The sequence below is a fragment of the Euleptes europaea genome, chromosome 1 (genome assembly GCF_029931775.1).
Source record: "Euleptes europaea isolate rEulEur1 chromosome 1, rEulEur1.hap1, whole genome shotgun sequence".
Lineage (NCBI taxonomy): Eukaryota > Metazoa > Chordata > Lepidosauria > Squamata > Sphaerodactylidae > Euleptes > Euleptes europaea.
Genome location: NC_079312.1, coordinates 141,533,605 through 141,546,493, shown reverse-complemented (window position 1 = coordinate 141,546,493; position 12,889 = coordinate 141,533,605). Strand labels below are relative to the sequence as shown.

The window sequence follows — 12,889 nt, the reverse complement described above, 5'->3', positions numbered from 1 at the left end:
TTCACCCTCTGTCCCCGACCCTAGAGGAAGGAGTGCAACCATTGACAGGCAGTGCCCTGAATTCCAATGTCACCAAGGCGGTGGTATAGAAGATAGTGGTCGACCATGTCTAAGGCTGCTATAAGATCTAATAGTATCAACAGCCTCAACCTGCCTCGATCCAGCTATCAACAGAGATCATCTGTGAGGGTGACCATCTCTGTCCCATGGCCAGGGCAGAAGCCCGACTGAAGTAAGTCCAAAGCTGATGTCTCATCCAGGAAAACCTGAAGCTGCTCAGCTGCCGCTCTCTCAACTACCTTACCCAGGTACGATAAATTCAATACTGGGTGGTAGTTGGTGAGATCCCTTGGATCTGAAGATGGATTTTTTTCAAGAGCAGACGCACCACTGCCTCCTTCAAACTCCCTGGGAAGGCCCCCATGCTAAAGGACAGGTTGATCTCTCTTAGGGGAGCCCGCACCACATCTCGACTGGCCTTAACCAGCCAGGATGGATTTGGATCTAGGAGACATGTGGTGGGCCTCACAGCAATTAGGATCCTGTCAACATCGGCTTGGTAGAGCCGACTGAAGTGGTCCAATGTTGGACCTGAAGATGGGCAAGGAGCCTCCAGTTACTTTACTGTATCAAAGTTGGAAGAGGTCATGGCGGAGTGACAAGACTTTATCCACAAAAAAGCTTGAAAAGGCCTCTAAGCTATGGGCTGAATTCACAGTTAAATTTGGTTGTCCCTCAGAGACGTAAGTGATATAATTATTCTAAACAAGTGAGTCAGACGAGAGCTAGTGGATGCAATGGAGGCTGCATAATAATCCTTTTTTGAAACTTTTGCTGCCATCTCATAGGCTTTCATAAGCATCCTATAAGATGTTCTTTAGCTTTGTCATGAGCCTGCCGCCATACTCACTCTAGCCGTCTAAGCTCCCATTTCTTACTTTGGAGCTCCACAGTGTACCAAGAAGCCTGGTTTTGACGGAGGCAAAGAGGGCATCAAGGTGTGATTTTGTCAATGGCTGCAGAAAGTCAACACTACCAGTCTTCCACTAGCACATCTAGAGAATTGCCGAGGGGGGGGGGGAATAGGATCCTGTAGAGCCCTCTGGAATCCAATCGGATCCATGAGTCTCCATGGGCAAGCATAAACAGCTCATCACCCAAACAGGGTGGGAATGGGAAGTCAATTGGGGCCATCAGGACAAAGTGGTCTGACCATGGAACTTCCTCAGTCGGCATCAGACCCATATCTACCCCATATATAGAACACATGTTCCAGGAATTGTTTTTCGAGTTCCACTCTGGATTTGGCTGCAACCCCGGTGGACTGAGTCCGGTTTTCCAGCAAGTCACCAGCATTTGGTTGAGAGCGCTTATCCCTCAGCTGGATCCTTCAGTGCAGTGCAGCGTTATGGACTGTGAGCTGGTTTCTGTCTAACCTTAGGTTACTTTTTTCGCTGATTCGCCAAGCCCTTCGGGAGGAATTGAAGGCTAACTAAGGGACATCAAATCAAGGACATTCTGGGAATTGTGGCCTTTGTTGTTGTTTGTGGTTGCTTGTTGGGTTTGCATTGTATTGCATCGTGCACTATTGTTTTCCATGTTCTTTGAATGATTGAAGTGCTGTGTGTTTCACATATACTTGTTCTATATATTTCAGCTGTGTGCTGTTTCGTTTGTTAGGCCATGTTAAAGAAGCTACCCTCTGGTGATGAAAGGGCATCATGATGGAACAAATTTTCTTAGTTCTCAAGGTCCAGCTATAATAGCAACTTCAGGAATCCTGATGGCAGACTTACAGACTAGTAGTCCGTTTACAACGGCCAGTTCTCCTGAACTTGGCTGATGGGCTACTCTTCGGTAAGCTGAAGGGCCAGGAAACAGGGTGGAGAGGGAACAAAACCAGACTGGAGAACCATACTGCTCCCAGGAGGAAGAGCCCTAAGCTGGTATTTCCACAGCTCCAGGGGGTTCTCAAAGAACAAGGATCTCCTGAACTGTCCACCATTTGCTGATCCTGCCACAAGGGGCCCAGGGATGCCCAAAGCTCTCTGACACTTTCCAAAGTCAGCCAAAGATGTTCCAATGTTCTCCTGAGTCTCCTTGTAAAGATGATGACAAAATGATGGCAAACAACAGCAATCGAACAATATCCACTCGGGAATGGAATTTCGAGGGCGACCACACCGGGCCAGCCAGTCCATGCCAGCAGCTCAGCCAAGATCGATAGCTGCCAGTTCAAACTAGCAGCTCCAGGCCCCGCCTCTGCTCGACTCGCCAGGCTCACCCAGCAGTCCACTTCCAGCCAGCAGCCGACCAAGGAACCAGTTTGCTGGGTGATGGAGCTGAAGAGGCCGGCCCCTCACTTTGGGTCCAGCTCCCTTATCCCACTAGCATGACCCTAAGGCCCAACTGTTGACTTGGCTCCTAGAGGGCTTCAACTCCCAGCTGGCCTTGGCTCCCAGCCTGCCCTTCCAATATGGAAACCGGATGCAGCTGCAAGCAAGTAAATACCAGGAAGTCACGGAAGGATTCCAAACACTAGGTAAGCTTTCACAAGACTTACTTTGCCTGTTGTGTCGATGCCTGGGTCACTACTCTGAATACTGCCGACAGAAAGTTCCAAATCCAAACAAAAACCTCTATTGGGGTAAAGACTAACAAGGAGGCAGCTCCTTACAATGGCAGCTCCTAACCCACTGCCATCTTGCTCATCAAATTCTGGATGGGCATTTGTCCATCTTTCATTTGGTTTGGACAGTTGATTTCCATTATGGGGAAATCATTCGCAATCTGTTGATAAAAAGTCACCTTGGGCAAAAATTGAGAAAAATGAGTATAAAGGTTTTAAATAAATGCAGCCTCAACCTTCTGGAGTACTGGTTCAGATTGTGTCACATTCAGCTCTGTAAGTGAATTCCTGGAAAATCTCTTAGCAGACATCAGAAGAGAACTAGGGCTGTTGAAAAATTTTTTTGGTATAGTTTGGATTCGGCCGAATTCGGCTCGTCTGGATTCGGGATATGCCGAAGTCCGAACTCCCCTGCTTCGGGTCCCTGCAATTCGGCACGAATTCAAAGTTCGGGGAAAAAATTCGGCCGAATGAAGCCATTAAAAACACAACCGCGCCTTTCCGTGGCTCCAGGGGGGCATTTTTTGGGGTAGAGGTCCCAAACTTTCAGCAGAGCTTCAAAGGACCCTTCTTGCAAGACCCCCAAAGTTTTGTAAAGATTGGGTCAGGGGGGGCTGAGATATGGGCCCCGAAAGGGGTCCCCCCACCCTTAATGTGCATCTCTGAGCAGAGCTTGCTGCCCACGCACAAAGCTCCCAGCCCCGACAACAGCTGAGAGCAAGGGATGGGCAGGTGCTAAGAAGTTTGCAAAGCAACAGAACTGCAAAGCAACACTGCAAAGCAACACAACTGCAAAGCAACACCCACAACTGCAAAGCAACACCTTTGCAACCATGCAAAGCAACATCTGACACCTGGGAGTTTGCAAACCATGGAAAGGGACAGAGGCAGCTAGCTATGCATAATGAGCAGGAGGAAGTGGAATTTCCCCTTTTGCATCAGACCTGGGACCAGGCAAATGCATTCTTTAAGTCACCATTTGAAAACCAGTTTCGAGCAAGCATCAAAATAGACCTAACCGATCTTATGAATGAGGGAAAACCTGAGGACACACAACGGAAGCCCCCCCCTCAAACCAGGGAGAGAGAGAGACTCGAGGGGGAACACACACCCCAGGCAAAATGGGCAAAAGCCCCCTTTGGCTTCCCCCACACCCACAGAAACTGCTCCCTCCCCACACACACACAGACTCTGCTTCCCCCACACACACACACAGGAGAAAAATTATAGATTAAAGCCCCCAAAGGGGTCTTACTGTGGCTGTCTTCTATTCCATCAGGAGGGGCTGGGAGGACTGGGTAATCCAATATGATTCCATTTAAGCACGGAAGGTTTTGCCACTCTGGAGATGCATACAGTATCGGGTGATCCATTCATCCCAATAAGGAAAAGGGGAAAGCCCATATCTCGGGACCCCCTGACCCAATGTTTACAAAACCTGGGGGGGTCTCTTAAGAAGGCTCGTCTGAAGCTCCGCTGAAAGTTTGGGGTCTCTACCCCCAAAAATGCGCCCCCTGCAGCCACGGAAAGGAGCGAATGTGCACAAGCACCCCCCCATGAGGATTTCTCTCACTCTCTCTCTCTCCCCAGCCCGGCCCGGCCGCGCAGCAGCTGATTCCTCCAGTACTCAATCCTGACTGACTGGCCAGAAGAAGACCCAGCTTGGCCACCGATTGGCCGGGGGAGGAGAATGCTGCTTACTGACGGTTATGCTGCTTACTGACGCCCCGAATTTGCTGATTTTATTAGTGAACTCCCGAACTCGCTGAATTTGGCTCCCCCGGTTTTCCGCCATTTTGAGTTCGGTTCGTCCCGAACTAAAAACCGCCAAATCAGGGGAAATTCAGCTGTTTTTCAGCTCAGGCCGAGCCCTAAAGAGAACTGTACAGGAAGGAACTGTCCTCATCCTTCAGAGCACACTTAGAGGAGTTGCCTCTGTATTCGAGAGACAAGTGTGCCAGCTCCTTCCACTAAATTGCCAGAAAGTTTACTATGCACAGACACAGAACCCAATTATGAAAGGTCACAGAAACCATGAAGAAAAATAAGTGAAGACAAATACATTAAATGTTATACAATGCTGTACCGGTGGATAGTATCCAAATGCATCCTATTCAAGTTTTTAAAATGGATGGAGTGCAGAATTGCAGCACACATATTAAAGAATTTATTTATCTAGTCCTGTGACATTCATAATTAACCTAAACATATCAAAAATATAAAATATCTGAAAATACTAGCTTCTAAGCAAACAGCGCAGAGATTACATTAGCCTATATCAAACCACCAGAGTATGGAAGGTGTGTTTGCGTGAAGGTTTCCTTTATTCCTCTCCATTCCAGCAGCCACTTTTGACCTCCTGGGGATTCAGCACCCACAAGGATGAATAACTGCATGGACTGGTGTGTTTCAGGGAGGAAAGGGGAGTGCAGTCACTCCTTCTGTGTCCTCTGCAAGCATACCTTTGCTGGCAGAACAGAGAGGAGGGAGCGATTTCACCCCCTTTCCCCCTTCTCAATGTGCTGCCCAACATGTGCAGCAATTCCATCACTTGGGTCCTGGAACCCCAGGAATGTTCTTTCCAGTGGTTGAAAATCTGCATTCTGTGGGCACACGGTTGGATACAGACCACTCATTTTATATACTGCCAACACATAATATGTACAAAAATAATGTATGTTTCTATGCCACAAAATCTTTTTTTCATAAAGTCTTTCAACAAATGTTCAAGAACTGTGCATTCAGAAAGTATCCCCTCATAAATTTGTCCTTTAGAAATCTTTTGACAGAGTTTTATTAATCTTCTTCATCAAGAATAACTTGAAGAATTTTTCATTTGTAACATGTGGAAGACTTCACCTTTACAAAGACTGATAGCTTACAAACATAAATGTTCTTTCAGTTTAGAAGTCATCTCATTCAACCATCAAAACCAACAGGTGCAACATACCTTTCCTAGACAAAAAGCTCTATAAAAGTACTGGGATAGCTAATCCACATCCATTATTGCATCCTTCCAGTGAAATTTACAACATTATGTGGATAGAGCAATTCTGTGTGTATCAGAGTTGTTGAAAACAGTTGAAATTAACTGGAAACCTTACATTTCCTGCCTTAGAAGCCATGTTACCTCTGTAGCATTTACCAGAACAAGGTTGCAAATTCTGCTTGGGAGTTGCCTGCTGGGAGACGGGCAAGGCAGTAGCATGTGTTTACAGTACTACTAATGGATCTGTGTAGCAGTACTGTCAAACACAGACTCCTTTGCTGATTTTGCTTGTTGAGGCCAGCCTACAGTATCCCAAGGGGAACCCCCACCCCGCATGAAAGGCTAAATGGACCAATTATTCCAGACCACATTTCTGGCTCTTTCTCTTCTTCCACAGTGCAGAGATTCCCACTCTTACATTGCCTTTATTATTAATTATTTTCAGGCTCTCCAAAAGCAAAATCACAAAGGCACCTGCCTCCTTCATCAAAGGCAGGAAGTCTTTGGGGAAATGAGGGAGAAGGCCCTTTTCTTCAGATTCAAGACTGAAGACTGGCTTCCTGGTCTTAGAGGAGAGGCCTCCCCCCATGTAAGATGCCCTCATCCTCTTTATGGGAGAGCTCAGAGCACTGTTGGCTGCTCTTTTGTGTCATGATCTTTTTTAAACATCAGTTGCCCTAGCTAATGAAAGCCAGTGCTTGTGAACACCCTCCGCCCACCAAGGTCCATTATGATGTTAGCCAAAGAAATCCTGAGAGGCATAGCAGGCTGATAAATCAGCACCTGGGTAGAAGAATTACGGAACAGAATTAAAATATGACCCATCATACTGAGAGATCCATTGATAGTTAAAATTGGGAAGGGAGAGAATGTTGCAAGCCACTTTGAGTTCCCATTGAGGAGAAACGTGGGGCATAAATGAAGTAATAAAATAAATAGCATCCATTATATGGCCTATGAAGAGTAGAAGTTTAATATTTCAATGTCCTTCTCTCTTAGCCAGGAGAAATTAAGTTCATATTTAGAATACAGCATCATAGAGTTGGAAGGGGCCATACAGGCCATCTACTTCAATCCCCTGCTCAATGCAAGATCAGCCTAGAGCATCCCTCACAAGCACTTGTCGTGCCACTGCTTGAAGACTGCCAGTGAGGGGGAGCTCACCACCTCCCTAGGCAGCCAATTCCACTACTAAACTACTCTTACTATAAAAAATACATAAATAAAAATTTCTAATATCCATCCGGTACCTTTCTGTCTGTAATTTAGACCCATTATTGTGAGTCCTATCCTCTGCTGCCAACAGGAACAGCTCCCTGTCCTCCTCTAAGTGACAGCCCTTCAAATATTTAAAGAGAGCAATCATGTGCACCCTCAACCTCCTGTTCTCCAGACTGAAAGAAAGCTGTTGTTGTATATAAGACACTCAAAAAGATACAACTCCAATAGCCTAACATAATTTTACTCATGCACTATGGAGTACGTGATTACATTTTCAAAAGTTTAGCAGCAAACAGTAGCCAAACAGCTCAATCTTCAAAGTATTTAATGCTGACGGGCAACCTTGCCAATCCATTTTTAAAAGCCTACTGTGGAGAGTTGGTGGATATTCATAGGGTTAAAATATAACGATGTTGGCATTGAGCTCATTTCTGGGAATCTCAATCCTTTATACCTTCCTGGTAACAGAAGAAAGGTCTTTCTCCATGGCAGATGTCCACATCTGTTTTAAGAGGTTACCTTAGAATTTATTTTTCTTGCTGCCGTTAGTTGCTTTTTGATAGTTCATCTCCACTACTCTGTGCTTCAGTAACAAGTGCTGAATGAAAGGATTGGGTTGTAAATTACCCTTTGCCCACAATCTTTCCAGTTGAAGAAAACGAAACAATTCTGTTTAAAGTCCCGCTGAGTTCACTGGAATCTTCTTCTTGGTACTACATGCATATGAACGTCAAGGCCTGTTTGTCTTTAAAAGTTTTATGCTTCAGATTTCAAACACTTTAAAAGTCACTCTAAAAATGAAATGTGCAGCCTGATCCGATGGATGCTTACTCCAAAGAAAGTGTGATACATCGCCATGGCACCCCCTATCTTCAGCGGGTCCACCTTCACCCCAGGTCCTTGCAGGAGTAAGCTTCCTAGGAGTAAACTTCCTAGGCCTCAGGTTTGGAGAATGAGCATCCAGGCTTTTTCCTGTTAACTTTCTCCTGGCATAGGATGTTATGGCATAAGCCAAGCAAACCCACATCCTCCTTCCTCCTCGGCCTCTGCCCACATCTCTTCCTTTATGGGCTTCCGTCCCACTCACTCCTCCCCTGGCCCAGCCTTCCGAGGGCATTTATGGCCCATCCTCTCATAACTCCCCACTCCCGCCTTCTTGCCCTTCCTTCCGTCCCCGGCACTTCCCTCTCTGTCTTCCCTGGTGGTCCCCGCCTTCCCCCCTTTCCTTGTCAGCCGCGGCTCCCCCAGCTCTAGGCCAGGGAGCTGACGCTGTTCCTCTGCCTCTTCCCCATTGCTGGGTGGCTGCTTGTCACCACCCTGGCTGGCCTGGCCTCTGCTCCCGGCTTGTGCTGGGGCGGGCGAACTCCACTTCATCCTGACGCTTCCAGCTTTGCCTCCCTCTGCCCACCTTTTTTCCCTTCCCGTCTCTGCTGAAGCGATGGAGAAAGTCTGCCTTGCCTCACTTGCTGGGGAGCCCGGCTTGGCGATTGCCTGGATGCCTGTCTCCCTCTCTCCTGAGGCCCCAAGCTTCCTCCTGGCTCCCTGTCTTCCCAGCCTATCTCGAGGCCGGTCTTCATCCTTGCCATCGGCTTCCCAATGGCGAGGAAGTTCTCCCTTCCCCCATCAGTTGAGGTGATGGGCCCTACGACGGGCAGCTCCCCAGCTGCAGCCACAACAATCAAGCACCTTGCCTCCGCTCCATCCCAGCCTCTCCCGAGCTCACCTTTCTCCTTCTCCCCCTCCACCTCGCCCGGCTGCCCAGGTAAGTGTGGGGGTCGATGAGGAGAACCCTGGGATCTCCCAGGTTGTTGAAACCCGGCTTGGTGGGAGAGGTCCTGAGTCCAGGGCACGAGTCCAGGACTTGGGACAGAAAGTCTCACTGATTTTAATGGGAATAATTGCCAAGTACACGTATACAGGATTACACCTGTGATACACTTCTCAAAAAGAGACACCTTTGGTACTTAATGTGGTATCATCTGCTTACATTTTCTCTCCCAGTGATGACACAAAGGCCATTATGGAATGGAACAGATAGCATCTGAAAAAATACTTGTTCAGTTGTATGAATGATACTAGGCAAGAATGCACAAATATTTAGGGAACATTATTTTTCTAGCTAGTATCAAGATATCAGAGAGAGAGAGAGATTGAATTATAGCAAGGGAAATTTGAACTTACACTTTGAAAGTTGCATGTACAGCACTCTCTTCTAACCTTGAACAGCCAATAAGCTTTCAAGTCTAGAAGATGGAATGAATGCACTGTGAAGATGCCATAGCATGAGTGGAAGAAGATAAGTGCAGATGAACAGACAAGAGGATGGATCACAATTTACAACACATCTGTTAATTATTTGAAAGGATGGACTAATTGAGCATTATATTAGATATCTCTTTCTGAAAAGGGCCCATCAATACATTGCTATATTGATAAGGTAATAATCTTTTCTTTAGTTACAAGAACCTACAATTATAGTGATTGATAAGGCTTGCTTTACTTAACTGACTACTTTATTTTTAGATTAGTCAAAGCTATTAGAACAAGAGACTGGTGACAAAAACCTCTTGCATTAATTCATCCTCAAGGTAAAACCAAAACATTATTCACATCTTCTTTTTGTTTGATTGTGGGATCCTGCATGGCAGGGGGTTGGACTGGATGGCCCTTGTGGTCTCTTCCAACCTTGTGTGATTTTGTGATTTTTTTTGTGATTTTCTGTCTAGATAGAGAGACTATACGTCATTTATTAAGTTTACAAAATCAAAGAAATAAGGCATATTTTCACATACCAAAAAGCAGTGTCTTCAAGACCCATAATCATTAAAAATTCCTTCAACTTCTTTTCCTTTTCTGCCACAATATGGGTTGCCAAATAACAGCCAAAGGGTGAAAATGCAATTACTAGGTAAATTAAAATGATTGCTCGAGGAAAGTTATCTATTTCCATAATGGCAGACTCTCCCATCATGACAGCATTTGTAAATTCCAGGTCTTCCAAAACCGAATGATTAGTCTGCAACTAAGAAAAATAAATAAATGTTAAATTCCATTTGTAAAAGATTACTTCAAATGCACTGTCAGACATGAAACATCAAACAAAAGCCATTCTAGACTCAGCAGTAAATTGATATGGTAAAGCCCTAATCTGATGAATTTTATGATTATTTTTATTAATTTTCAAATTTAACAAAATAAAAACATTTTACAGAAAGAAAAACCTACAAGTATAAATAATACAATAATTCGAAAGGAAAAGAAAAATACTATAATACATGACATGTTCAAACGAATTACCCAATTCTATTTTCTAAATATAAGGCAGCCATACTGAGTCTAACTCATTTATGCATTAATCTTTCTGTAGATAATTTAATTTAATTAAAATATGGTTTATTTTTCCAGTTCACTCCTGGATATCTGAAGACACTTCTTTTTTCCAGTAGCTAGCACAGAGAATTCTGGTGATAGTAATCATGTGCAGTATAATGCCCCGGTATCTTTTAGGGAAATTCATGATGTTATTTAATAACAACACTTCAGGAGCAAAAGGTACGTACACATCTAAACCTGTCTCCTTCTTTTCAACAACAGTTCTCTAGTATTTAACAGCACATGGACAAAGCCACCACATATGTAAAAATCCGGCTTCAGATTGTTTACAGAACCAACAGTTACTTGACAACCCATATTAAGAACATAAGAAAAGCCATGCTGGATCTGACCAAGGCCCATCAAGTCCAGCAGTCTGTTCACACAGTGGTCAACCAGGTGCCTCTAGGAAGCCCACAAATAAGACAACTGCAGCAGCATCCTGCCTGTGTTCCATAGCACCTAATATGAAAGGCAAGTTCCTCTGATACTAGAGAGAATAGGTATGCACCATGACTAGTATCCATTTTGACTACTACCCCATGGGTAGCCCTATCCTCCATGAACTTGTCCACTCCCCTCTTCCAAGCCTTCCAAGCTGGCAGCCATCACTACATCCTGGGGCAGGGAGCTCCACAATTTAACTGTGCATTGTGTGAAGAAATTCTTCCTTTAATCTGTTTTTAATCTCTCACCCTCCAGCTTCAGCAGATGACCTCGTGTTCTAGTATTAAGAGAGAGGGAGAAAACCTGCTCCCTATCCACTCTCCCCATACCATGCATAATTTTATAGACCTCTATCATGTCTCCCCTTAACCGCATTTTTTCCAAGCTAAACAGCCCTTAGCCTTTTAACCACTCCTCATAGGGTAGCTGCTCTTAGTCTCCTGATCATTTTGGTATTGCAGCAACTTGCCTTGAGGATATATGCCAAAGATGAATATTTTTAGAGGCCTTTCCCCTTAATTAGGTACATATTGAGAAGGACAGACCATATGAAGGAAATAATTCCACACTTGTTCTGGGATCGTATAACCAGGAATCTTACACCATTTTTCGCAAAACTTATCTGTGCCGCACCCGGCACTATGCCCAGCGGGGGACAGTCGCCCTCGCTTGCCGGAATTACTCTGGGAAACAAAGTCCTGGGGGGGACAGAGATGGGAGGACTGCAGGAGAGAGTAGTTGGAGGGGAAGACGAGGTCTCGCTAGGAGAAAAGATCGCCAGTAAGGAAGAGAGGGTACACTTAGAGAAAAGGGAGAGAACACAAGGGGTTAATAGGGAGGGACAGAGGAGACAGGGGGAAGAGAAGACCCAGGCAGGAGTGATGAAACATCACCTGCAGAGGGCTAGAAAGGGAACAGACGTTAATTGGTGGTCGGGACAGGTGTTACAGGGGAAAGGTTAAAAGGAAAGGGATTTTGCTGGCCGAGGAGGAGACGGGCGTAGGAGATGGACGCGAGCGTTTAGCGGTCTATCTCCCAAGAGGCCACGAGTGATGAAGAGAGGCGAGAGGTCTCTATAACTCGGAAGTCTGAGGCTAGGAAAAGGGAGAGAGTGACAGAGGAACCGGGAAGAAAGGGGACTGGACACGATAAGTAGGAGTTGGAGGTACAAAGGGGAGTGTGCATCATGGAGCAATCAACGGGAGAACAGGTGAGAGCTGACAGTATCACTCCCTTTAGCCACATTTAGACGTTATAGATTTTAGACATAAGGTGTTTCCCGCCATTCATTAGTATTTGCTCGAACTCAGAACAATTTTTGAAGTTCAGACCTCTTATAACCTTATTATTATTATAACCTTATTATAACCTTATACAAGAAACTTCTAAACTGAATATATTCAAAGGGTCTGATCAGACCATTGTATCTCTAGCAATCACTTGAATCTCACTGTCTACTATTTATGATCTGTAAGAATCATAACATATTTTTTCTCATTTAGGTAAAACAGAATTGCACTTACCTATAACTGTTGTTTGTCAAGTTTTCTTCTGTGCAGGCACACATTGGGACTGCACATGCGTAGGCTGGCTGCAGAAAAGATCTTCATAGCTTCTTAGCCCTGTACAGGGGGCACCCGCTCCAATGTGCATGCGTCCGAATTCCCGCCAAAACAGACACAACAACATTGGGCGGGGGGCCCTTTCCCTCAGTACTTTATTTGCCCACTGTAGAACAAGTACAAACTCCTGTAACAACAATACAAAAAACATCAACAGAGCTCATAGTGGGGCAGGAGGGAGGTATGTGTGTCTGCATAGAAGAAAACTCGACGAACAACAGTTACAGGTAAGTGCAACTCTGTTTTCATCTTCATTTTTCTGTGCAGTCCCACATTGGGAGATTAGATGGCTACTCACCAGGAGGTGGGTGTGAGCTCTCAGTCGAACAACGAATGTAGGACTGCTCTCCCTACAGCCGTCTTACTTCTTGTGTTTACATCCACAGCATAGTGACGGACAAAAGTCTCCTGAGATGACCACGTCGCAGCTTCACAAAATCTCACGCAACAGCATATCTCTATGGAAGGTGGCAGAAGATAACTGCACCCTTGTAGAATAAGCCTGATGGAAGTCTGGGGCCTCTATTCCAAATTGTTGATAGCAAAGTTGGATGGTCTGAACAATCCACCTACAAAGAGTCTGGGATGAAATAGCTTGCCCCATCTTAT

General features: G+C 45.3%; 1 protein-coding gene across 1 annotated transcript in view; it reads right to left on the bottom strand.

Annotated features, from left to right (window-relative positions):
- ABCA5 (ATP binding cassette subfamily A member 5) overlaps positions 1-12,889 on the bottom strand; it is a 138,328-nt gene that overhangs the window by 112,458 nt on the left and 12,981 nt on the right. The window contains exon 5 of the mRNA XM_056855217.1: positions 9,632-9,861. Coding sequence (XP_056711195.1) covers positions 9,632-9,861 — 230 coding nt within the window. The remainder of the gene's footprint in view (positions 1-9,631; positions 9,862-12,889) is intronic.